Source organism: Pectinophora gossypiella, chromosome 5, assembly GCF_024362695.1.
Source record: "Pectinophora gossypiella chromosome 5, ilPecGoss1.1, whole genome shotgun sequence".
Taxonomy (NCBI): Eukaryota; Metazoa; Arthropoda; class Insecta; order Lepidoptera; family Gelechiidae; genus Pectinophora; species Pectinophora gossypiella.
Window position 1 is genome coordinate 839,547 of NC_065408.1, and position 27,917 is coordinate 867,463.

The 27,917-nt window shown below is 35.8% G+C and overlaps 1 protein-coding gene and 2 long non-coding RNA genes across 6 annotated transcripts; all 3 read left to right on the forward strand.

Moving 5' to 3' along the window:
* Positions 1-250: 250 nt before the first annotated feature.
* On the forward strand, positions 251-14,765 carry LOC126366718 (uncharacterized). Of its 4 annotated transcripts, none has more exons than XR_007566388.1 (3): positions 251-323; positions 4,348-4,499; positions 14,564-14,765. It is a non-coding gene; the product is annotated as an uncharacterized LOC126366718 (long non-coding RNA). The 4 variants fall into 4 exon arrangements; XR_007566389.1 differs by lacking the exon at positions 4,348-4,499 and adding an exon at positions 13,773-13,924; XR_007566387.1 differs by lacking the exon at positions 14,564-14,765 and adding an exon at positions 5,139-5,340.
* LOC126366719 (uncharacterized) lies at positions 7,906-8,593 on the forward strand. Its single transcript, XR_007566390.1, has 2 exons — positions 7,906-8,011; positions 8,120-8,593. It is a non-coding gene; the product is annotated as an uncharacterized LOC126366719 (long non-coding RNA).
* Positions 14,766-16,163: 1,398 nt separating the features above from the next.
* On the forward strand, positions 16,164-27,900 carry LOC126366909 (uncharacterized). The gene is made up of 3 exons (XM_050010253.1): positions 16,164-16,277; positions 26,290-26,392; positions 27,471-27,900. Exons 1-3 carry the CDS (start codon positions 16,164-16,166, stop codon positions 27,593-27,595), a joined length of 342 nt encoding a protein of 113 aa, XP_049866210.1. The 3' UTR covers positions 27,596-27,900.
* Positions 27,901-27,917: the final 17 nt, after the last annotated feature.

Here is a 27,917-nt window from a genome sequence, read left to right on the forward strand (position 1 = left end):
CCTTATGTTGTGTTTTGTAGTAACTCAAATTCTTTTATATGAAGGTAGCTGAGTCAGATATGAATGCATGTTATTGAGGGCATGTAAATAAAGAATAATACTAACTTAATATACTACATAATACTTAATAATAATACAAATAGGTTATAATTATGTCACTAGGGTAAATAAGAAAGTCAAAGAATTATCTAAGTAATAGGACAATAGAATGTAAGATATTATTAATATTTATAGTTTAAAAACAGTCAAGTCAACGCCAAGCAAACCTAAACTTAATGACACTGATTAAAGCTTATAATTAAACAAGAGAGACTTACAAGAAGGTAAGAACTTAGTTATTTAAAATATAATTAGGAATTAAGTTTTATTATTGTAAAAGTTCTAGGAACACAGGAAAAGGATTAGAATACCATACCAACAATGTAATAGTATAGGGTGCCGTTTCGAGCCCCGACCACGCTCACCGGCGAATGAGGCCCTACCCTGATTTAGGCCCCTCTCCGAAAGAAACATATAGGTTTTTTATGGAATGATAAGCACATAAAATATGTGACATATCAGGAGCATTAGGTAAAATAAGTTGGTAGGTAAAGGGAAGAGCTTCCCAACACCAATTTCACATATGTAATAAAATTATTTAAGTTAGACAGATTTACATCCAATCTAACAACACAACTCATTGTGATGCATAGTTAGCACCATAGCCATGGCGCAAAAAGGTAAGTATGTGAGCGACTTAGCAACCGGAAGCCAATATGCAGCTACTCATCACTGTCCTCCCCCCAATACACCACAGTGCAAGAGGATCAACAGAAGCAGTGACTACCGAACTGGATTGACCCCAAATATACTAAGCAAAAGGTCCCTAACAAAACGAATGAGCGACTTAGCAACCGAAGGCAATACGCAGCTACTCATCACTGTCCTCCCCCCAATACACCACAGTGCAAGAGGATCAACAGAAGCAGAGACTACCGAACTGGATTGACCCCGAGTATACTAAGCAAAAATGTCCCTAACGTCCCTACTATGGCTTCAGCGGCATTGCAATAACACCAGCCATAGGAATAAGTATGATTGTGAGATGGATGGTCATGAATATGATACCAACCATGAATCACAAGAATATATGCAGTCAAACTGGATGTAATTGTTATGCATAAATGCATTATAGCAATAATATTGCATGTTAGTAAGCAAACAAGTTGCATAGTGAAATCAGGCCAGGTAAACCCCTGGACAAGGTATAGGTATGTTAGATATGTCACAAACTAGCAGCAGTGACATTAAGGTATTATCAGGTAGATGAATAGTAAAATAACACAAATAAATTGTGTTGAATTGGTTTGTATATCAGTGTAATCAAGCCAGGCAGACCCGGACAATACAGTAAGTAAGTATATAAGAAGTCATGTTAAGTCACATAGGTGAAATAACAACACAGATTCAGAGTATATAAGTTTATTCAAAAGCCATTACCAATACCATTACCTTCATCTCATGGTATCCAGACTTTTATAATTCAATTCAAATTAGTAATTAATTGTATTATTTACATGGCTTAATAAGCCACAATAAACTGATAGGTCCAGAGTGGGTCATAATAAATTTAAATTATAACACAAGAGGACAAGGTTGACCCATACCATACAATACTGATTATATGGCATCGGCTAGAGTCTTCATACTCGAAAGCATCGCCACGCACAACCGCTCATCAGGAGGAGGCAATCCAACCTGACTATCCAAGTCGCAGCGCTGGCTCGATACTGATTATCTAGCTTCATCTCATATTGGCGGATGGTCATCCTGTCCCAATATCAGAAAGAAGGTCATGGATAATAATATCTCACCGCACCACTCCTGTAGATAGCTGTATCTCCCAAGCACCACTATAGAACAATCCAGAACCATGTTACAGTGGTAACAACAACTGTTCCTACAATTATTCTACATTGACACAGTGAGGTAGCAGGCCGTAAACCATAAAGGTTCACCCTGTGTAACTTCAGATTGGTTTTCGAATAGAATCCTCAGGGGAATTCTAACTACAATAAAACACAGCAAGATTACAATCCAACCTGGACCAACAGTCTAGGTTCGCAATATAAAGTAAAAATCTAAATCCATGAGGTTACCTCTAAAACAAGGATACCTCATTCTGTATACTGTTCTCCCCATCTCCAAGCAATAATTATATTACCTCGAAATGTGGATCCCAACACACAGAACTACAAGCAGAACATTCTTGTCCAGTCTATGCGGCAATATGTACAATTTTCATTGTAAACATTGACACACAACCCAAACATAACCAATAAGATAATAAAATCCAGTCAGAATATATCGCAAGCAGTCATTCCCTACGCGTCAGTAAAGTGTCAGTCAAAAGTTAAATAGATAAACATACATAAACTACATATACGTAATAACATAAATAATAACAAAACACAAACAAAGGTAAACAATCACAAGCAGCACATGATCCCTACGTTCGCAAGCGTCCCTACACTCTTTTGACACTTCCTACTCCTATCGGGCCCTATCTTTAGCGTAAAATTGTACCTGTCGTCTGAGATCTGATGATCTCAGACCTGTTTCCAACGATGCCTGAAAGAAAAGGTAATTAGTACACCACACTTCCTATTTTAAACCTAACAAGGTCCCTACAGCGCACTCCGCGGACTTTTGTCGGACAAAACCTACATATTTCACGTAATCTACGCACGGAAGCTAATTCTAATCCCTATTCTAACGCGGTAGACGATCAGCTACACCACGGAAGGTTCGAATAGCTGATTAAAGAGCAAATTTACATAATTTGACAAAATAATAATCGCGCACTGTAATCCTGAGCTACGGAGCTCTCAAAAGTCGCGACAGCTGGTAATCCAGCAGAACGGATCCCTACCGACTTACAGAAACTCTAGTCCGACTTGAATTTTCTAAACCCGACAGCACCTCCTGCTGTTCTTGCTCCGATCGAAGTTCCTCAAAAAATCGTGCAAAACCCCTTTTATACCCGCTATTCTCCATCTCATCTGTCAGGCAATCGCGATATTGCTACCACTAGCGCCCCAAAACATCAAAATGACATTTACCCGACATTGACAATCGAGGTATATATTGAATATCTCATACTTCCTATTGACATAAAATATTCATTTAATTTTATTTTTATTCTTAAGTAGACTATAATGCTAATGATGTTATTTATTTAATCAAATTCTATTTAATTTATCAAATCAGAACTGCAGAAGTTTAGATAAAAAATATATCTAATTTTGTAGAATTTCTAAAAAGCCAAACACTCGCTCGACCATTTGCCTGACGTTTCTCGCACACATCTGTAATTTACATAATCTACACAAACCAAGCTCCTCAACCTTATTGGCTGTTTCTCTGTGTACGCGAAAAGTGGCGTGACTTCTGGATTGTTCTATTTTAGGGTCTAAAACGCGTACAATACAACACCTTGTCAACAATCCAAAAACGGTTCCGTTTTTGGAGACAAAAACCATGAAAATACCTAAATTCCTCTATATCTCTTAAACTGTGACAATTAGGTAGCTGAAACTTTCAAAAACAATGCATCTCCATTGCCATCACAACTACAAATTCAAAGAAACACAATAAATCAAACATTTAAAAAGATCCCCCACTCTACAAACCCGATCCACCAATGCATGTTTTGACTTGTCATTAACAACGACAACATACTAGCAATATAAAATTCACGATCAACTCACGTTCATGTTTTTGTTCACTAAATGTTCTTTCAATTGTAGGCACGGAACCCCTCAAAATAATGCGATTCACACTTGGCATTATTTTAGTTTTACTTTTTTTTCCATGATTTTTTCAATTTTCACGAATTACAGTTCTAAAAAATTAGAATAATATTTTAAACGATAGGTACGAACTTCGTTTGCTTTATAAATCAATTTCAACAAGAAATACTACGTAATATAGCTATTATTTTCAATTTTGTAAAATATACCAGCTCAAAACCCTTCATTCATATATTTTTACATCGACACCCTTTTGGTGCTTGCTACTCCCGCGAAAATTCAAACTATCCTAATGTCTATTTTTGTATTTTAAATAATTTTATTCCATAAATTCGTACATATTCTTTCAAAATAACATCCCTATCTCGAATCCTAATTAACAAACTCTAAAATTTCGTATACCTTTTTATAATCTATGTATTCCTGTGACGTAAACTGAACATATCCTTCATTCGTTCTCACAGTTAAACAAAACAGTTGAATCAAGTAGTGTGGTTTGTATTGTTTGGACAATTAGTGTACTTTTTGTGTTAAATATAATTATTAAACCTTTCAGATTGTGTTTAATATGACTACAGAATAGTGGGAATCATAATGGAAGGAAGACAAAATAAGATGCAACGTACGGGTTTTAGCTACAATAATTAGTAAGATTGAAGACTTCTTGACGATGTTTATAATGTATCCTATAAAATATTCACTCACCAGGTAAGAAATTAATAAATACCTTTTGTATTCGTTAAGTATTTTATAGAGAAATTCGTAGTGCAAAAAGTCACTGTTTCAACCATTTGTTCCAATTTTTCTTATGATAATTTCAACTATCAAACAGCAATCAAGCAAAATTTTATTACTTAACTCCATGTGTGGGGAGATAGTTCTTATCAGGACTACAAGAATTATTTGAATCTGTTTAGGATTTAATGAGATATTAACAGATGAAATTTTTCAAATATTCCTTAAATTCCTACACATGCTCAGTCACTAACAACCTTGTTTTATTGATGAGTAATATAGTAATTAGTAAATTACATACCTACCAGGCATGAAATCAACCAATAGTTTCTGGATTGATACATAAAATAAAAAGTTATTAGCAAAACGGTTTCGGTTAAAACTGGCTTTCATGATGAGATTTGATCTCCCTTCATATTGTTTTGAGAATAAGAATGAATCCTACTTCTATTGTGTTCACATGTTTTTATTCGTTTATTAGAGTCCTGTGAGTCATAAATAATACCTGTAGAAACAATAAGTAAATACAAGTCATCATCTTAGTAAGTACTAGACAGTGATTATGCTCTTACATAAAATTTACCCCTAATTTCAGTTATGAATTACTTTCAGAATCGTCCAAAGATCCAGGAGGGACAGATATCTACTCCAAACCTGGAATCTGTTGCAGAATATTAAAGAAAATTATGGGAAAACAAATGTGAATGACGGACAGATTTAGTAAGATGAAAGATTTAAGCCTACAAGCACACTACTGTTTCTCACATCAAAGGTACATTGTTAATTATGCGCATCAATATTAAATAAAGCAGTTTTGGAGAAAAATAGTATGTTTCATTAATAATACCCTGGTTGATTATTTTTATTGATATCGTACAGCTCCATCTATTGGCAAGCTATGGTACTACAATGACTTCTAGCTATCAAGCTGCCTAGAAATGAAGTCCTGCTTTTCACAAATGTCAGTCCTTTTCCCACTCCATCTATGTACGAGTAGATGCACTTATCTAAATCTATTCCCTAACAGATGGCGTTAAATTTATAAAAATAATAAAAAAAGTTGCCTTATGGAAACACTAGATTCGAATTAAGAATTAAATATTTACATAATGGTATAATCACTAAAAAATCATTTTCACTTCCATATTGGTTTGTAGATACATACATACATAACCTCACGCCCACTTCCCACCAGGGCAAGCAGAGACCACTGAATTCCATTTGTTTGTAAGTCTATGAAATTATGAAGCCTAAAGGTGAAACAAAGCCTACATGTTTCTCAAAGTTCCAATTATGGTTTTTCCCTGTCTAAAGTCTAAAAATAAAAGAATATTATAATAATAAAAATATAAATTCAAAAAGACGAAAATAATAAATACATGTCGAAAAAATATTTCACCCCATAGCCAAACCTTTTAGTTACTGTTAAGTACTAACTTTTCGACAAATATTTGAACACATTATTGATGTACATTAAAGTTTATTGAAAATAAACTAGATGACTCCATCCGCGACGATTATTGTGGTGCGTTCTGTTACAATCGCCCCCTAAATTATTACGTAGTTTATCGTAGTGATAATTTATAAACAAAAAATAAAAGAAACACCACAATAAACTAGCCTTAAATAAATAAAGCAAACCTTTATATTACTATAATAAGATTTCCAAAGAACATCTTATTAAAACTTTATTCAATCTTATATACAATGACAATTTATCTAATTTCCCCCCAGGAATGACCGTCAACTCCCCTCAAGAGTAAAATAAATAAATACTGAAATAATATTAAAATTTGAAAATAAAATAAAATATTTTATTCAAAATACTGTAACCATAATGATATACAAGTACACTCATGTAATTATACAGGTATACTAAAATGTTTCCTAATTACTTACCTAAATATAAAATATAAAATAAAATAAATAAAATTATTTACTACTGTCTACTCCTATGGGAACACGAGCGTGATGTCAAAATATTACTATATATAAAAAAAAAAAAACAAAAATATAATTATACATCAATAATATTATTAAATAACCATAATAATTAATAATAATATTAATTATTTTAATAATTAAACCTTTACTGCATATAATAATAAATTTAATAAATATCTCTTATAACAATTCCCATAATAACAATAAAAACGTAAAAAAAAACAAAAATAAATAAATAATTACTCAATAATTGAGTAATAAACAAAACAAAAGTAAACTATTTAAAATTATTTAAATTAAATCTATCAAATTCAATTAAATCTAAACATAAAGATAGATTTCAAAACTACTAGCGCCATCTATGAGAGAACATTGGAACTAATGGAAGTAGGTCAAGTCAATAACCTAACCTATAATCCGGTCAACGACCACTTATCCCTGACCTCTATCAATGACCTCGACTAATGACCCCCGGTATCAATGACCTTGACCAATAAAACCGATCAATGACCCCGTGTCAATGACTCGGTATCAATGACCTTGACCAATAAACCCGATCAATGACCCCGTGTCAATGACCCGGTATGAATGACCTTGACCAATAAACCGATCAATGACCCCGGATCAATGACCCAGTATCGATGACCCCCCCTATCTATAACTACGTATCAATAACCTCTCTACCAGTGACCCTTTTCGTTTATAAACCCTTCAGATTATTAACCCTTCCGGTTATTGACCCTTCCTATTATTGACCTGATTAAACAACCTTGATGAACACTAACCCCCGCTAACTTACCTACCGTGGTCAATAGTAACCCTATTAAATTACCCGCGTATCACAACCGCGGTCATCAACACGTTTACGTTAATAAACTAAACATACAATAACAAGCAAATAAAACATTTAAAATCCCTATCTAATTTTAATCTAACTTATTATATAAAATAAATAAAAAATACGATAAAAAAAAAAAAAAAAAAAAAACAAAACAAAACAATTAAATAATACATATCAACGCACTCTAACGGTGAACAACGGAACTAATAATTTGTCCGTCGATATGAGACTCTATGCGAAGTCTATCTAATAAAATGTCAAACTAATACTCTTACTCGTCACCAGATGGCAGGAAAAATAAAGCATCTATACACGAACCGATTAATATCGATTTTAGTTTAGATCGATCGATTTTGTTAATTATTTTATTAAAAAAATAAGATAAACCTACATCAAAACGTAACAAATTACATTCTATAGCCTTAGATAAATTGTATCTATAAAAATACTAAATAAAACACGCTTATTTAATAAAAAAAATGTTTGCCTTTGTCAAACTATGGACTTAAAACAAGGCTGTATGTAAGATGATCCTTGTCTACGTACTTAGACACACCAAAAACAAACAAATTTAATAATGTCAGATTGACAACTGGAGAGATCCATCCGTTGTAATACGATTATTTCGTCGTGATTATTAAAGAAATCATCGTAAATAAGAAGATTCTACCTAGTAAAAACATATAAAAGATGACACTAGGTAATTATAAAAGTTTGGTTACTTAAAATAATACGTTATTACATTGGAAAACCTTCACTTGCATCTTGTTCACAACACGCTTACAATGCTATTTTGTTTTGTTTTCAGTTACGCGCATGTTTCTACATAACCTACAGCTTCGGAATGATAATATAGCCCTGCCTAACTATGCAAGAACGAAACCCTACAATGCTAGCAAGTCAAACTGCCTATCGTCCTACAGCCCTAGCCCTAGCCATACCTACACAGAAAATATATAAATAGATACATAGGGCGGGATACCTGCACCATGAGACCTAAGGCAACAGGCGGATAGTGGAAAGGAGAAGGTGTAGGAAGGATTTTCTTACTGCCAATCACACAGACTCATGTGACCGTGGTTAGGCTAAAGGTGTCTTGGCCACAGTAAGAGGATACTGAAAGTGACACAAAGAAAATAATATAAGCATGCACAGTGAGATAAAACAAAAATGACATGGACATACACAGTGAAATTAAAGTGAAATAATAATAAATAAAACAAGCAGAATATGACAACTGTACTTATTATAAAATTAAATAATATTAGAATGTTGATGATAATCAGTCTCTTATTTATAATAATTGATAATTAAACCATAAGATGGAACCGTTTTAACACAAACTTCACCCCTTTATGATATCAGGGTTGGCAGGTTAGTCTCAGACCCTTACTATTCACAAAAATAGAACGCCCCTGCTGGACATTTAAAATACATACATAGCTTTACGCCCCCACATAATTCTCTAAGTACATACATAGCTTTACGCCCCCATATAAGTCTTGAGGTACATACATAGCTTTACGACTCCACATCATTATTGATGTACATACATAACTTTACGAGTCCTCATCATTCTTGATGTACATACATAGCTTTACACCCCACATAATTCTTGAGGTACATACATAACTTTACGCCCCCTCATCACTATAAAGATACATACATAACTTTTCACCTTTCCTAGGTTACATTAATACATACATAAACACTTCACACAGTTATAAACCCTAGTTTTACATACATACATATCAAATTTTCACGCCCCCGCATTAATCTAACCATACATACATGTCTTTATGTTTCCCTTAGATTACATTAACACATACATAAACATTTCACATCTTTATAAACCCCTAGTTATATACACATACATATCAAATTTCACGCCCCCAAGACATCCAATCTTTTCCCAGCATTTGAGACCTCATAATCCTGGTCACGGCACCAAATTGTAACGCACCCCCCCTTACATATACTATTATAATATAAATAAATCTCACACACTCAACTCCAATGACTAAACTGACCAGGATTCGACCCTGGGTTATAGTCAAACTAAGTGATTAAATTGGCCATTATTATTGTTGTGATCGTCTAGTATAAAGGTAGGACCTTATGTTGTGTTTTGTAGTAACTCAAATTCTTTTATATGAAGGTAGCTGAGTCAGATATGAATGCATGTTATTGAGGGCATGTAAATAAAGAATAATACTAACTTAATATACTACATAATACTTAATAATAATACAAATAGGTTATAATTATGTCACTAGGGTAAATAAGAAAGTCAAAGAATTATCTAAGTAATAGGACAATAGAATGTAAGATATTATTAATATTTATAGTTTAAAAACAGTCAAGTCAACGCCAAGCAAACCTAAACTTAATGACACTGATTAAAGCTTATAATTAAACAAGAGAGACTTACAAGAAGGTAAGAACTTAGTTATTTAAAATATAATTAGGAATTAAGTTTTATTATTGTAAAAGTTCTAGGAACACAGGAAAAGGATTAGAATACCATACCAACAATGTAATAGTATAGGGTGCCGTTTCGAGCCCCGACCACGCTCACCGGCGAATGAGGCCCTACCCTGATTTAGGCCCCTCTCCGAAAGAAACATATAGGTTTTTTATGGAATGATAAGCACATAAAATATGTGACATATCAGGAGCATTAGGTAAAATAAGTTGGTAGGTAAAGGGAAGAGCTTCCCAACACCAATTTCACATATGTAATAAAATTATTTAAGTTAGACAGATTTACATCCAATCTAACAACACAACTCATTGTGATGCATAGTTAGCACCATAGCCATGGCGCAAAAAGGTAAGTATGTGAGCGACTTAGCAACCGGAAGCCAATATGCAGCTACTCATCACTGTCCTCCCCCCAATACACCACAGTGCAAGAGGATCAACAGAAGCAGTGACTACCGAACTGGATTGACCCCAAATATACTAAGCAAAAGGTCCCTAACAAAACGAATGAGCGACTTAGCAACCGAAGGCAATACGCAGCTACTCATCACTGTCCTCCCCCCAATACACCACAGTGCAAGAGGATCAACAGAAGCAGAGACTACCGAACTGGATTGACCCCGAGTATACTAAGCAAAAATGTCCCTAACGTCCCTACTATGGCTTCAGCGGCATTGCAATAACACCAGCCATAGGAATAAGTATGATTGTGAGATGGATGGTCATGAATATGATACCAACCATGAATCACAAGAATATATGCAGTCAAACTGGATGTAATTGTTATGCATAAATGCATTATAGCAATAATATTGCATGTTAGTAAGCAAACAAGTTGCATAGTGAAATCAGGCCAGGTAAACCCCTGGACAAGGTATAGGTATGTTAGATATGTCACAAACTAGCAGCAGTGACATTAAGGTATTATCAGGTAGATGAATAGTAAAATAACACAAATAAATTGTGTTGAATTGGTTTGTATATCAGTGTAATCAAGCCAGGCAGACCCGGACAATACAGTAAGTAAGTATATAAGAAGTCATGTTAAGTCACATAGGTGAAATAACAACACAGATTCAGAGTATATAAGTTTATTCAAAAGCCATTACCAATACCATTACCTTCATCTCATGGTATCCAGACTTTTATAATTCAATTCAAATTAGTAATTAATTGTATTATTTACATGGCTTAATAAGCCACAATAAACTGATAGGTCCAGAGTGGGTCATAATAAATTTAAATTATAACACAAGAGGACAAGGTTGACCCATACCATACAATACTGATTATATGGCATCGGCTAGAGTCTTCATACTCGAAAGCATCGCCACGCACAACCGCTCATCAGGAGGAGGCAATCCAACCTGACTATCCAAGTCGCAGCGCTGGCTCGATACTGATTATCTAGCTTCATCTCATATTGGCGGATGGTCATCCTGTCCCAATATCAGAAAGAAGGTCATGGATAATAATATCTCACCGCACCACTCCTGTAGATAGCTGTATCTCCCAAGCACCTCTATAGAACAATCCAGAACCATGTTACAGTGGTAACAACAACTGTTCCTACAATTATTCTACATTGACACAGTGAGGTAGCAGGCCGTAAACCATAAAGGTTCACCCTGTGTAACTTCAGATTGGTTTTCGAATAGAATCCTCAGGGGAATTCTAACTACAATAAAACACAGCAAGATTACAATCCAACCTGGACCAACAGTCTAGGTTCGCAATATAAAGTAAAAATCTAAATCCATGAGGTTACCTCTAAAACAAGGATACCTCATTCTGTATACTGTTCTCCCCATCTCCAAGCAATAATTATATTACCTCGAAATGTGGATCCCAACACACAGAACTACAAGCAGAACATTCTTGTCCAGTCTATGCGGCAATATGTACAATTTTCATTGTAAACATTGACACACAACCCAAACATAACCAATAAGATAATAAAATCCAGTCAGAATATATCGCAAGCAGTCATTCCCTACGCGTCAGTAAAGTGTCAGTCAAAAGTTAAATAGATAAACATACATAAACTACATATACGTAATAACATAAATAATAACAAAACACAAACAAAGGTAAACAATCACAAGCAGCACATGATCCCTACGTTCGCAAGCGTCCCTACACTCTTTTGACACTTCCTACTCCTATCGGGCCCTATCTTTAGCGTAAAATTGTACCTGTCGTCTGAGATCTGATGATCTCAGACCTGTTTCCAACGATGCCTGAAAGAAAAGGTAATTAGTACACCACACTTCCTATTTTAAACCTAACAAGGTCCCTACAGCGCACTCCGCGGACTTTTGTCGGACAAAACCTACATATTTCACGTAATCTACGCACGGAAGCTAATTCTAATCCCTATTCTAACGCGGTAGACGATCAGCTACACCACGGAAGGTTCGAATAGCTGATTAAAGAGCAAATTTACATAATTTGACAAAATAATAATCGCGCACTGTAATCCTGAGCTACGGAGCTCTCAAAAGTCGCGACAGCTGGTAATCCAGCAGAACGGATCCCTACCGACTTACAGAAACTCTAGTCCGACTTGAATTTTCTAAACCCGACAGCACCTCCTGCTGTTCTTGCTCCGATCGAAGTTCCTCAAAAAATCGTGCAAAACCCCTTTTATACCCGCTATTCTCCATCTCATCTGTCAGGCAATCGCGATATTGCTACCACTAGCGCCCCAAAACATCAAAATGACATTTACCCGACATTGACAATCGAGGTATATATTGAATATCTCATACTTCCTATTGACATAAAATATTCATTTAATTTTATTTTTATTCTTAAGTAGACTATAATGCTAATGATGTTATTTATTTAATCAAATTCTATTTAATTTATCAAATCAGAACTGCAGAAGTTTAGATAAAAAATATATCTAATTTTGTAGAATTTCTAAAAAGCCAAACACTCGCTCGACCATTTGCCTGACGTTTCTCGCACACATCTGTAATTTACATAATCTACACAAACCAAGCTCCTCAACCTTATTGGCTGTTTCTCTGTGTACGCGAAAAGTGGCGTGACTTCTGGATTGTTCTATTTTAGGGTCTAAAACGCGTACAATACAACACCTTGTCAACAATCCAAAAACGGTTCCGTTTTTGGAGACAAAAACCATGAAAATACCTAAATTCCTCTATATCTCTTAAACTGTGACAATTAGGTAGCTGAAACTTTCAAAAACAATGCATCTCCATTGCCATCACAACTACAAATTCAAAGAAACACAATAAATCAAACATTTAAAAAGATCCCCCACTCTACAAACCCGATCCACCAATGCATGTTTTGACTTGTCATTAACAACGACAACATACTAGCAATATAAAATTCACGATCAACTCACGTTCATGTTTTTGTTCACTAAATGTTCTTTCAATTGTAGGCACGGAACCCCTCAAAATAATGCGATTCACACTTGGCATTATTTTAGTTTTACTTTTTTTTCCATGATTTTTTCAATTTTCACGAATTACAGTTCTAAAAAATTAGAATAATATTTTAAACGATAGGTACGAACTTCGTTTGCTTTATAAATCAATTTCAACAAGAAATACTACGTAATATAGCTATTATTTTCAATTTTGTAAAATATACCAGCTCAAAACCCTTCATTCATATATTTTTACATCGACACCCTTTTGGTGCTTGCTACTCCCGCGAAAATTCAAACTATCCTAATGTCTATTTTTGTATTTTAAATAATTTTATTCCATAAATTCGTACATATTCTTTCAAAATAACATCCCTATCTCGAATCCTAATTAACAAACTCTAAAATTTCGTATACCTTTTTATAATCTATGTATTCCTGTGACGTAAACTGAACATATCCTTCATTCGTTCTCACAGTTAAACAAAACAGTTGAATCAAGTAGTGTGGTTTGTATTGTTTGGACAATTAGTGTACTTTTTGTGTTAAATATAATTATTAAACCTTTCAGATTGTGTTTAATATGACTACAGAATAGTGGGAATCATAATGGAAGGAAGACAAAATAAGATGCAACGTACGGGTTTTAGCTACAATAATTAGTAAGATTGAAGACTTCTTGACGATGTTTATAATGTATCCTATAAAATATTCACTCACCAGGTAAGAAATTAATAAATACCTTTTGTATTCGTTAAGTATTTTATAGAGAAATTCGTAGTGCAAAAAGTCACTGTTTCAACCATTTGTTCCAATTTTTCTTATGATAATTTCAACTATCAAACAGCAATCAAGCAAAATTTTATTACTTAACTCCATGTGTGGGGAGATAGTTCTTATCAGGACTACAAGAATTATTTGAATCTGTTTAGGATTTAATGAGATATTAACAGATGAAATTTTTCAAATATTCCTTAAATTCCTACACATGCTCAGTCACTAACAACCTTGTTTTATTGATGAGTAATATAGTAATTAGTAAATTACATACCTACCAGGCATGAAATCAACCAATAGTTTCTGGATTGATACATAAAATAAAAAGTTATTAGCAAAACGGTTTCGGTTAAAACTGGCTTTCATGATGAGATTTGATCTCCCTTCATATTGTTTTGAGAATAAGAATGAATCCTACTTCTATTGTGTTCACATGTTTTTATTCGTTTATTAGAGTCCTGTGAGTCATAAATAATACCTGTAGAAACAATAAGTAAATACAAGTCATCATCTTAGTAAGTACTAGACAGTGATTATGCTCTTACATAAAATTTACCCCTAATTTCAGTTATGAATTACTTTCAGAATCGTCCAAAGATCCAGGAGGGACAGATATCTACTCCAAACCTGGAATCTGTTGCAGAATATTAAAGAAAATTATGGGAAAACAAATGTGAATGACGGACAGATTTAGTAAGATGAAAGATTTAAGCCTACAAGCACACTACTGTTTCTCACATCAAAGGTACATTGTTAATTATGCGCATCAATATTAAATAAAGCAGTTTTGGAGAAAAATAGTATGTTTCATTAATAATACCCTGGTTGATTATTTTTATTGATATCGTACAGCTCCATCTATTGGCAAGCTATGGTACTACAATGACTTCTAGCTATCAAGCTGCCTAGAAATGAAGTCCTGCTTTTCACAAATGTCAGTCCTTTTCCCACTCCATCTATGTACGAGTAGATGCACTTATCTAAATCTATTCCCTAACAGATGGCGTTAAATTTATAAAAATAATAAAAAAAGTTGCCTTATGGAAACACTAGATTCGAATTAAGAATTAAATATTTACATAATGGTATAATCACTAAAAAATCATTTTCACTTCCATATTGGTTTGTAGATACATACATACATAACCTCACGCCCACTTCCCACCAGGGCAAGCAGAGACCACTGAATTCCATTTGTTTGTAAGTCTATGAAATTATGAAGCCTAAAGGTGAAACAAAGCCTACATGTTTCTCAAAGTTCCAATTATGGTTTTTCCCTGTCTAAAGTCTAAAAATAAAAGAATATTATAATAATAAAAATATAAATTCAAAAAGACGAAAATAATAAATACATGTCGAAAAAATATTTCACCCCATAGCCAAACCTTTTAGTTACTGTTAAGTACTAACTTTTCGACAAATATTTGAACACATTATTGATGTACATTAAAGTTTATTGAAAATAAACTAGATGACTCCATCCGCGACGATTATTGTGGTGCGTTCTGTTACAATATGACTTAATCAAAATTCTTGATTGCTACTTGGGTACTTATAAAGATTTTACTTACATAATTACAATCTCATATGCCTCGCGTTCGAAAATCAAAACGAGGTAGCGTTACAAACACTTTTAATAAGTACCTACTAAGATGGATACATACATACATACATAAACTCACGCCTGTAATCCCTAATGGGGTGGGCAGAGCCATGTGGTCAAAGATAACTTGCAACGACTTTTGAAACAGTCTTAAAATAGATATGAGGAACCTTCCGGTGACAAGGGATCAACCTATCATCCAAAACATTACTCCATCATGTTAAAAATGATACAATCCTTCTGTCGGATTTGCTGACATGCTCGTCTAAAATATTTTTGCATTCCATTTTTTTTAAGACATTACAATAAAATCTCATGAGTTCCCTATAAAAAACCAAAACGAATCATGCTTCAAAATTAGTAGAACATTAACTACTTCCTTACGACCGAAGCGCTTACAAGTAAAGGCAATTTTAAAAACAATAGCTTCAAGAAACAAAGGCTTTAAAGCTTGAAGCTTAACCAGTCTTTGATGGTCGTTCTCAACCACTATACGTAGACCGGCGACTTATCCACCTCTCTTCACCTATCGTATTAATTGCTATAGTTTTTGGAAGCTGTTTGAAATTGAAAGAGTTTGTGATGGTTCATGTTATGTTGGTGGAATGGTATGGTATATATACGCGGCGGTGGGGCGCGCGCGTCACTCAATCGCAGACGAAGTCACGCTTACCAACAGTCATGTTGTGCAGAAAGGTCAGTTATTTCACTTTTTTTACTTACATACATACATAAACTCACGCCCATTTCCTAACGGGGTAAGCAGAAATTACTAATCCTGACAGTAACGAGTAGTTTTTTCTTAACCTAACTTAAAATGATATATTTATTCCAACATAAAATTAATAATAATAATTAATTAATTTAAGCTGTAAAGTTGCTTTGCGTGTTTTAGTACTGATTCGTACCTATCTGTAAAATTATACGGTGAGAGCCTATGTATTACCTAATCTGTGCCTCAACGCCCCCCATTTGTCCGGCCAAGTAGTTAGTCTCATTTGAGGCTAAACTACATTAAATCACATCAAAAAAAGAAATAGACAATTATATTACTTCCTCACGCGATAAAATATATTAAGATACATGAATAAAAATAATATATTCCTAATAATTTTGGTATTAATTGTAATTACCTACAATAACCGCGTTATTATTTTTTCTAGTGTACCAATCATTGTAGTCACTTAGGGACTTTTTTTAAACACGTAGGATAATATTTTGTTTCATTAAGGTTGCCTGGGAGTGATTGCTACCTTAGCTATACGGCCGCCTGTTGTACTACCTAACTGTTTATAATTGTGTATTTTAATGTTTGTTTTAAGTGCAATAAAGAGTTTTTGTATTGTATTGTATAAAGGTTTGTGAGTGAAGCGTAAGTTAAAAACTGCAAAGTTCACTAAATTATTTAAAGCCACCAATAACCGCTTTCCACAAGTAAGAATTCGCTTTTCAAAAGTAATACAACGGACTTATGAGGAACCAGTCTAGGTACCTATACCTAGTAATTACGCCAATTAAATATTCATCAGGAAGTTTTAAAAGAACAAATGTCATGTGAACACCTTTAGGGATTCTGTTCTGAATTTAAAGCCAACACACAACGGAGAAATCGTAAAATATACCGAACGATCGACCTAACCCAGGTGCTTCTATGTGGAATTAGAGGGTAAAGCATATCCATGGAGGAGCTCGGTGGCGCAGCGGTAAACGCGCTCGGTCTGCGATTGTTGAAGTTAAGCAACTTTCGCAAAGGCCGGTCATAGGATGGGTAAATACAAAAATAAAGTTTTCATCTCGAGCTCCTCCGTGCTTCGGAAGGCACGTTAAGCTGTTCGTCCCGGCTGCATTAGCAGTCGTTAATAACCATCAATCCGCACTGGGCCCGCGTGATGGTTTAAGGCCCGATCTCCCTATCCATCCATAGCGAAGACCCGTACCCCAGCAGTGGGGACGTTAATGGGCTGATGATGATGCATATCCATGCTTCATCACTAATTTAAGAGCCACGCTCTTGTCGGTGTAGCATTCTCCAAGCTACTTTTTAGGGCAAAATAGGGCAGTGGTTTCCTCTCGCCTTCCGCCCCCATTGGACCCATGCTTATCTTTGACATATGCAGTCATGTCTAATCGACCCTTGGATTGTATCCTTTCTAAAGAGGGTATATTAGCCCAGTTGGAAGATCGCTTTACTCTCACTGTGAGGTCACAGGTTAGAGTCCAGCACGGGCCTAAACTAATGGTTTCCTTCAAACTGGTCTATTACAGATTACCTCAGGAAAGTTTTCACGTTACTAAAGAGCCACGCTCATGTCGATGTAGCATTCTCCATGCTACTTTTTCTGGGACAAATAGACCAGCTGTTTCCCTCTCATGTCTCTGGGGTGTATTATTTAAAACAGACGTTTCTCACAGTTCTTACATAACCTACGTGTTTTTAACATAAACTGGTACCAGGAAAACCTACACATAGTTTTGAATATGATATAACCAACCGTGATTTTATTCAGTGACCTTAGTGAAGTGAAAAGTTGTTGACAAGTTCAAGTTTAGTGACAAGAACAGTCACATATCATGATCGATAACGTATGGGTTTTGATCCCTGTGACCTTAACACTTATAGAGAATATCACATAACATAAACAGCCTACACACGTCTCAGAGCCCTCTATTGGGCAGGGGTATCTCTTCATTCAAACGGTGAGGGTATGGAGCATACTCCGCCACGCTGCCATAGAATAAGGAATTTTAATACTACGTATAGAACGGCAACTTTCCGCTCCCTACCAGCATCTGAGTTTTCCCCCCCGAACATTTTAGACTTGATTCGTATGGTGTCAGACGTCACACACACAGATGCGCGTGTAAGATAATGTCAATGTGTAGTGTTTGTGTAAAATTACATTGTTTACAAGTGTCCGGGTGACGCTGCTCTATTATGGCTTGGTGGAGGTGATTTTTATGACTCATAGCCGGGGCTAACAGTTTAACGTGTCTTCCCAAATATGGAACCTTCTTAATTTTTAGGACAATCAGGTGATTCAAGCCTGCAAAATACAATTATATGGAGAATACGAATCTATGACCCTTCAACCCGCGAAGGGAAAACCAGCCGAATATAAGCACATATCCCCGAAACGCATTTCGGGAATGTGGGTTTCTTCATCATGTACTTTAACGCTGAGCACATCCAAACATGCATTCGACAATCATTGCTTTATTCGTACTAGGATTTGAACGTGCGAACTTAGAGTGAGAACCCAGCGTTCTTCCAACTGAGCACCACGGCGGCTATATTACTATAACCCCATTGAACTTATAAGGAAAAGCTCTGACGTAATGCTCGTAAAGTGCCCATTCATTCACGAAACATGCGTGCATCAGATCAATTATACTTAATATGGTTGCATACTTTTCTGACGATATTTTAATACCTATAAAAATACATAGCGTCATTCCTGTATGTCAGGGGTAGGCGGTATAAATACACCCACTCAACGCTATCTATGTTTAAGTTCCGTAAAGGGAGCGAGGATAATGCCATTAACCGAGCACAAATTCTGGAAATCACGTGATATCAATTACATACACACATAAGCGCACTACTATATCCCAATAGGGTAGTCAGAGTATATCCATCGAAATAAGAAAATAATAACAAAAATCCTATACGGCAACAGGTCTTTCACAGTTCATAAATTAACTAGGTACTCGTATATTGTTACTTGACTAAACATCATCATCATCATCACCAGCCCATTAACGTCCCCACTGCTGGGGCACGGGCCTTCCCTATGGATGGATAGGGAGAACGGGCCTTAAACCATCACGCGGGCCCAGTGCGGATTGATGGTTATTAACGACTGCTAATGCAGCCGGGACCAACGGCTTAACGTGCTTTCCGAAGCACGGAGGAGCTCGAGATGAAAACTTTTTTTTTGTGGTCACCCATCCTACGACCGGCCTTTGCGGAAGTTGCTTAACTTCAACAATCGCAGACCGAGCGCGTTTACCACTGCGCCAGCGAGCTCCTCACATAAGTAAATGATATTTATACTGAACAATGTTAATTAAATTATGACAAACAAAGCAAAGAGTAGCTTATCAATTGTTATCTTATAAGATTGTACGCTAACATTGTCGCATTAGGTTAAGTGCCTGTCATGATAATGTTTGTATTACATAAATAAATAAATAAATAAATAAATATTTTGAAAATGAAATTAAAATTACTTGACGTAAGTATTGTAGTTGCATTCTACTAAACTAGTATATATCTATATGAGTTTCCGAAATAAATATTTTGAATTTTTAATAATCCAGCTGAGCTGTAGATTTTTTGAGTAGTTTCCAAATAGTAGGGCGCGAATCATCTAGATCTCTAGTATATCTCATACTACATACATATAGATATATCTCATATAGATATACTAGAGATCTAGATGATAAAAAAATCACGCCCCACTATTTGGAAACTATTCAAAAAATCTACAGCTCAGCTGGATTATTCAAAATTCAAAATATTTATTTCAGAAACTAATCCATATTAACAACCATCCATTCATCATCCATTCCTTCATTTATCCATTTCTTTTTTTTTTCTTTTTTTTATTAGTAACAGAAAGCTTAACCTAGTATTAGAAACAGATTCGAAAGACGACAACATAAAAATAAGTAATATGAGATGATTATGCTTAAAGTCTCGCTAACTACATCTATTTGCATAAAAGCATCAATGCAATACGTTGAAACACTATATATCCTTTCAAGGATAAAGCCCCGAGTAGAAAGGTAGATAATGACATATTTCAAGACTATACTCAGCCGACTATATCGAAATGTTAACATACCATAATATAAGCTCACAACTACATCCCAACTGGGTTAGTCAGAGGTACGTTCATCAAAAGATGAATTAAGTTCCCGCGCCTAATCGAGCTTTCTATTAGACCAAAATGTTGCTATGAAATATTATTTCTTGTTGCGAAAGTTACATACATAAGTAAATAGCTTATAAACGTCCCACTGCAGGCCACAGGCCTCCCCTCAGGCAAACGAAGGAGGTATGGAGCATACTCTACCACGCTGCTTCAATACGAATTGGTCAAAGTTACATGCATGGTTTAAGATAAAATAAATGAAGATTTTACCCTGTTTATCACTACGTCTCAAATTACAGATGTATCTAAATCCATCGTCGGATACTCATAGCTATCAGCAGCCTATGTGGTCTAGTGGTTGAGAGTTAGGCTCACGACGAGGAGGTCCGAGTTCGACCCCGGTGAGGATATATCATAAAAATCACTTTGTGGATTTTTTATGAATGGACGAGTGTGTGTCGTGAGTGTCTGAGGTTCTGCGAGGCTATGAATGATGAGTGAAAGGTGATTTAGTTTTAGTTTAAGTATTGTGATTTTTGTGATTTCTGTTTTGTAATGCCCTATTAATGGCACCTGCGTGTGCCTCTATTTAACTTTCATGGCGCATTAGCGCTTCGGCACTGTAATGTCGTGAAAAAAAAGGTATAATAAATAAATAAAATAAATAAATAATAAACTATTTATATTCTATTCTATTGATCGCAAGTTTGGTTAGGACATTGCGGGCTGATGACCAAATTGTCCGAAATTAAGATGATCCGTGCTTCGGAGCTTCGGAGGGCACGTTAAGCAGTCGAATTTGGCTACTATTGTAAAATTCTCACTAGAGAACTCCTTTTCCAGAAGAAGTGGCAATTATATATTATTTTAACAATTAAACCCAGGAAAGTTCTGAATAATTCTAGGAAAACTTATTTTTGCATTCCGAACATTAAAAACTTAAATACTTCTACATATCCATTTCATTTGTAGACAAAAAGCTCTTAATGTGCACAAGCGCGCATAGTTTAGCTAAATACACTCCCAGTCTACTTAAAACACACTTGAGTCGATTAATGTAACTATAAAAGGCATTCAAGGCAACAATATATCAAATACCAGCTGTTAGATCTATATTATCTCCTTAGACTCGTGCGCATTGTTGACGTATGACCTTATACAACCTTATAAGTTTGTGTTACGTGTTAGTGGAGCAGTGACATAATATGTTGGACTTAAAGTCAAGGTCGAAGGCAGATAAGAAACCTGTACCTAGAGGCTAATACTTGGCGTAAGTTGAATGATGAAATTATGGCCAGGCCCTTAGCCGTGATGAAATCCAGTGAAATGCGTTTCGGAGGTGTGTGCCCTAACCTGTATCGGGCTGGTTTTCCCTTCGCGGGTTGAAAGGTCAGACAGGCAATCATTTCTGCAAATACCCGGACCTGTCAAATCTTCAGGTTAGGTAAGCGGAATCTGTGAAAATGGGATAACGCTAAGGAGATGGAACCTAGGGGCCTTAGACAAGTTACAAACGATAAAAAACGATTGAGATAGTGATTAAAATACGTGGGATTTCCGTGGTAATTGTCGCTTTCGTATTTGTTTGCAACTTGGCAAACTCCCTTTCAATATAACATAACATAGCATCAATCATTGCGGATACGCCCAAATGGGTAGGCAGAGGTGTATAGCATATAGTAATTAAGTCCTATTCAATAAAGGGCGAGCCTATTGCCATCAGCCGGCCATGAGAAATACGTGATATTTATTACGAGTACCCATGATCAAAATTTGTAAAGTCAAATTCAACGGTTTAGAGTCCGAAACAGGATTCTAACCTGTTACATTACGATGTTTATATTTCTAGTTTTATTTGGTTTGCGGTTTCTTATTGATATCTATGTTTTAATAGTTTTTTTACCATTTATTACTTGCTTACTTAATAAATTACTACGTTTCGTAAGTTCTGGAGAAGACTAGCAAAAGTTCGGGACATATGAGGGGAACTAGAACAGGCCTATGTCATCTTCTTCTATCGTGTGGGTTGTGAGGTGAATTACCAACCCTATCAACCCTGGTGCCAGGGTTATTATTGAGCCGCCATAGGCTCCTGACATGACTTATGTAACGACTACGTACTTACATCAAAAGTAATAACCGGGACCAACGGCTTAACGTGCTCTCCGAAGCACGGATCATGAGACAACCTGATTGTTAATGGTTGCTGATAGAATTAAAAAGGTTAGATAAGGGTTTAGATATACTTTACTATATTTACTTACTAGATATAAGTAAAATTTTGTACATAATCCAAACCTGAGCTTTGAGGGTTCAAAAAATCGACGAAACGTTTCGAGAAAAGGTAGTTAGTGCCCTGTTCGTGCGCTTCGCTTTGCTCGTCTTGGCCGGACACTTCCGTGCCCCCAGTTAATCTTAGTGAGTTACTTTTGAGAGTCAAAGAAAAAGGGTATTTGCAATTCATTAATAAATTACTTAAGTTAATCGCTAACGTAATATCCGCATGCCAAATTCATAACACTCTAATATAATTATCATAAATTATTATTTAATAAGTTGATCTTGAGGCTTCCAGTTCAATTAACCTTGTCTGGTTAATGAGTCAATGAGCAGTCGCGGCCGCGATTTGAATTGAGCCGGAATTCAGTCAACTATTCAGTAATTACATATGTGTTTTTATACTGTCAACGAATTCTTTAATTATAGGGATAAGTCTATTAATAATAATATAATTATATAAATATTTGCACACCTGTTTGCATGTTATAATAAGATCTTTAACTTTGTGTTTTTGCAAATAAATGAATGGAATAGAATAGAATAACTTTATTCCCAAAACTGTGAAGGTTACAAAAGCATTTACATAAATTAAGTTTAACAATTTGATTATGATGATTGGTTTTGATTATGATTATGATAATCTGTAATTCAGAAATATTAGGATGTTGACCTTTGGTATTTTGGAACTATTTCCTGAATACCTAATCAACAGTTATGTAGGTACTCGTATTAGTGGATATTTTTTATTATTATTGTCTATCGATAAGTATCGATAATTCAAATTCAAATTCAAAAATTTCTTTTTTCAGTAGGTAACATAGTTACACTTTGAATGGTCAATTTTTACATAAAATATTTATTAACTTAAAATATTTATGTAAAATAAGTGTGTGTTTATGTGTGTGTAGTTTATGTGTATTTTATGTGTTTGTGTATATTTATTTATGTATATTTATGTTGTTATTCCGTATAAAAAAAAAATCAAAAAAACGAACGTCTCATCCGCATAAAACTACTTCAATATCGAACACATTCAATGTCGATAGATCAAAATTATCCATACTATCGACAAACGCATTTAAATAGGCTTCTAATAGAATATTATGCGAAGCAATCTAATTCACAATAACCATATACTTACATAGTGCTAGCATCCTACTCATTAGAAGTTGATGTAAAGCCCAAACTCTGATCAATCTTAAAAACTAGTAAATCTGGACCCCATGACAGGCACCGGGTGGTTAAAAACGCCACATCGAAGCAGTTCTTACCAAAAAGCAATATTACAATTTAAGATTTACGCATACAAAAGTAAGTGCGGAATGCAAACAAATGTCAAATAGCAATATTGCTTTTTTAGATGAATTGCTTCGAAGTGGCTTTTTATTCCCTTTGGTTACTCCACCGAGCCATGGTAAATGCTGAGGACGTGATGACCGCCCGCAATCCCATTAATGATTATTGAAGATCGATTCCGGATTTTTACCATCATCGCTTAGTAAACCTTAGCATTTGTTAGTGAATCTTAAAATTTACCGTAGTTCAGGCTTTTACAGTAACATTATACATAAACAACATGCAACGTGTCAAATCTTCGACCTCTAGCGCAGCCTATGTTGCAACTAGTCACGTGACGAGTCTGCGTAGAGAACGGCGGCGGTCGAAATGCAAATATTGTCTCGTTTGCTTATCAGAGGTTTCAACACATGCCTACGGTCACGAGTACTAATATATATACACTTTGCAACCATGTCACATTAACTTTTTTGACAATTTAAACGGTAAGCCTCATTAAATGTCAAACATGATAGTGCGACAGGTTTCTAAAATGGGTACATGATATTGCTCATAACTGTACATAAACTCAGTTCTTGGTCTCTTGGACAAGTAATCAGAAGTCCTAAGATGCATGTGGTAACCCTACAAGACCTACGACAAGTGATCTGCCCGTCGCCATAGGCAAAAGAATAAGTAATACGAACTGAAGTGGGACTGGACCGGACACATTTGTCGGATGCATCCGGGCACGAGTGGTTACCCACTAGACACCTCAAAGCGGGTATAGAAGTCGAGGTAGACCGCGTAAACGATGGTGTGACGACCTCAATGCTTATCGGAGGGATTGGCCGGAGATCGCGCAAAGTCGAGAGGAATGGAAAAATCAAGAGGCTTTTGCACCCTTTTTAGCGCCCAGCAGTGGGACCGAATAGGCTAGATAAAAATACTACGTATAGAATGAACATTCTCGGACGAAACGGACATTTTTTTTTTGTGTTCAAGCGTTCGTGGCGCTACAAACGTCACTGTCACCAGAAAGAGGGCAAAAAGAGCCTTCGAATGGTATAATAAAATGGGGATACGCCCCTACAAAAACTCTTGGGAATTTTGAAAAAACGAAATTTGACCCAATTTGTATGAAAAAAAAATTCAAAATTTAATTTATTAACCAGGAAGTCCCGGAATTTCACTGAAACCGATCAAATGGAATAACAACGACACACTGTAACCGAATATAAGTAAATAAAACTGACAGAAAATACTTAGTTTTGAAATTAGTATGAAAAATGTACCAATTAGTATCAGTGCCGACCTACATTTACTTTAACCCCCGTTGGCTCTCGTTTTTGGCCGTAAGCCGTTTTAAAACGTTACGTGGTTAGAACTAGATTTTTGTATGGAGTGTCCAGGGTGTGTCCTTGTGGAACATCATCCTAGAAAGTTTGGATGTGCCTGAGAAAATAAACAGCTATTTATTTATTTTCATTTTTCTGTAGCCTAATTAATGTCCCACTGCTGAGCAAAGGCCTCCCCCTTCTCTTTCCAATCCTCCCTGTCTTGGCCATCGTTCATCCAGGTGTTCCGGAAGGCGTCCAGCTCGTCCCTCCATCGTCCTGCCTCGACGTCGAAGACCTTGTGGGGACCAATCAGCTGCAATTTTGGCCCACTTCTCTGGATGCATACGACAGACATGTCCCGCTCATTCCCACTCCAGTTTAGCGGATTTTTCACCAACACCTGCTACTGCTATTGGCTCTTTATTTATTACCATACTAATTACACTTATTACAACTTATTGTGCAATCACCTAGTCCTGACCGTTAGTTTAACTGGTTTAATAGAAAAAAAAGTTTTTTTCTTGTACCTATTCTTCTTTTTTTTTTTGTTGTAGTGTTGCCTGGCTGTAACTTTTCGTACCTTTTGTTATTCCGTTAATTTTTTATTATATTTTTTTTTAAACAAATTCTACATACATGTTAATTACATAAGTTGTGCACGTCTGTAATTGGTGCAAACACTAGTACTAGCCTTAAGAAAGTTTTATTAATTGTTGTGTGTTTGTACTGTTGATGTGCCTAATAAATAAATTACTGATTTCACCAATATAGTTGGTTCGACATTTATAGACGGCAATACGGCTCCCCACCTATCACTTTGGTCTAACAGAAAGCTCGGTGAGGTGTGGGTACCTAGTACATCTTGCGATGGAAGAACCCTGACTACCCCAATCGGGATATAGTTGTGAGCTTATGCTATGTTTATGTTAATTACAGTTAAGTCTACTCCTCTGTATCCTGGGAGCCTTGCTGGCGCTGGCAGCAGCCAGACCTGATGGTGGAGAGACACACCCCTTGCCAGGACCTGGACTAGCTTATGGTAAGCTAATTTGTCATCAGACCTTCACTTTTAATACGAAGTCTTAAAAACTTTTGACATACACTAATTTAACCCTTTCACGGGCAGAGACCATGGGTCATTGATGGTTCATAATAGATAGTATGACCTTGGAATCGGAACGTCATTAAACGTTCTGTCCTTGAAAGTGTTAATAATACTCTGTTTTTTCTTGCACTTATCGTATGCAAGATTGCTTTACTTATGTCTAAAAATGACAAATTAAGTTAAGAAAGGTTAAGTGTGTGTCTGCTAGAATTATCCCAAGGAGATTTTTTACCGTCGCTATTACGGTGACAGATAATCCGCTATCGTGGCGGAACGTGTTAAGCAGTTGGATATTTTTTTCTTTACTGGCAGTTCACCAACAGCCTCCGTGGTCTAGTGGTTAGGGCGTTAAGCTCACGATCTGGAGGTCCGGCTTCGATTCCCGGTGGGAACATTGTCGAAATCACTTTGTGAGACCATCCTTTGTTTGATAAGGACTTTATAGGCTTGAATCACCTGATTGTCTAAAAAATAAGATGATTCCGTGCTTCGGAGGGCACGTTAAGCCGTTGGTCCCGCCTATTGGCCGGTAAAACACCGCTACCAACCCGCCGTGGAGCAGCGTGGTGGAGTGTGCTCCATACCCTCTCCGGTTGATTGAGGGGAGGCCTGTGCCCAGCAGTGGGACATATATAGGCTGTTTATGTTGATGTATAGCATACATACATAAACTCACGCCCGTAATCCCTAATGGGGTGGGCAGAGCCACAAGTAATCAAAGACAACTTGCAGCCACTGTTGATACGATGTCGTAAGCTGGATATGATGAACCTTATGGTATTAGGTGATAAGGGATCAGCCTATCGCCCATAACATTAGTCCATCATGTTAGAGGACACAATCCCTCTGTCGGTTTTTTACGACATGCCCGGGAAGACAAGCAGCTGAATGTTTTCTATGTTTTTTTATTTGCTCCCAGAACAGCATAGAAGCATTATGTATAGCAGTACACCACAAAAACAAATTAGCTCTCCACATTATCAATTTTAATATTAATGACTATAAATTTCAGGTGGAATCCCCTATGGCAGCGTAAGCGGTGACGTCGCATCATTCTTCAGAAGTAAAGCGGCACCTGCCGGCCGATCCAGTAATTATAACGTAGACTTCGCACCGATTGAACAGTGGCTCAGATAGATGGCGCTAGTTGTACATAGTTTATAGATTAATTTATTTAAACTAGGTGGCGTTACTGAGAAGATATTTTTTTAACTTTGTGGTGCACATGAGCGAATGATTTGTTTACTTTACTCTATTGTATAATTAATAAATTAAAAATATGGATTGAGATTTGCCATATGATTGTGTCATAATTTATTCAAAATAATAATAATGAATTTTATAGAGCTTACAAAAAGTATGTAGGTCTGTACTTAGGTAAAGGAAATGAAATCATAAATTCAAAAGTGGAATATCTACAAATAAACAAATGTAAATGTTTATTGTACTTTTTTTTACT